This window comes from Crocuta crocuta, unplaced genomic scaffold, assembly GCF_008692635.1.
Source record: "Crocuta crocuta isolate KB4526 unplaced genomic scaffold, BGI_CrCroc_1.0 scaffold121, whole genome shotgun sequence".
NCBI lineage: Eukaryota > Metazoa > Chordata > Mammalia > Carnivora > Hyaenidae > Crocuta > Crocuta crocuta.
The window spans coordinates 3,635,310-3,635,646 of NW_027528608.1; the positions used below are offsets into that span (position 1 = coordinate 3,635,310).

The window sequence follows — 337 nt, forward strand, 5'->3', positions numbered from 1 at the left end:
GGCCAGGGCCCCTGCGAGGGCGGCAGCGGCCTGTGCTACGCGCCCGCCGACCGCTGCAACAACCAGAAGAGCTGCCCCGACGGCGCGGACGAGAAGAACTGCTTCTCCTGCCAGCCCGGCACCTTCCACTGCGGCACGAACCTGTGCATCTTCGAGACGTGGCGCTGTGACGGCCAGGAGGACTGCCAGGACGGCAGCGATGAGCACGGCTGCCTGGCGGCTGTGCCGCGGAAGGTCATCACCGCCGCCCTCATCGGCAGCCTGGTGTGCGGCCTGCTGCTGGTCATCGCCCTGGGCTGCGCCTTCAAGCTCTACTCGCTGCGGACGCAGGAGTACA

At 69.4% G+C, this 337-nt stretch overlaps 1 protein-coding gene across 1 annotated transcript in view; it reads left to right on the forward strand.

The window, feature by feature from the left end:
* The window catches only part of LRP3 (LDL receptor related protein 3), a 40,178-nt gene that overhangs the window by 37,480 nt on the left and 2,361 nt on the right, over positions 1 to 337 (forward strand). Inside the window, exon 7 of the mRNA XM_077754689.1 lies at positions 1 to 335. This exon is cut by the window's left edge and continues 776 nt beyond it. Coding sequence (XP_077610815.1) covers positions 1 to 335 — 335 coding nt within the window. The remainder of the gene's footprint in view (positions 336 to 337) is intronic.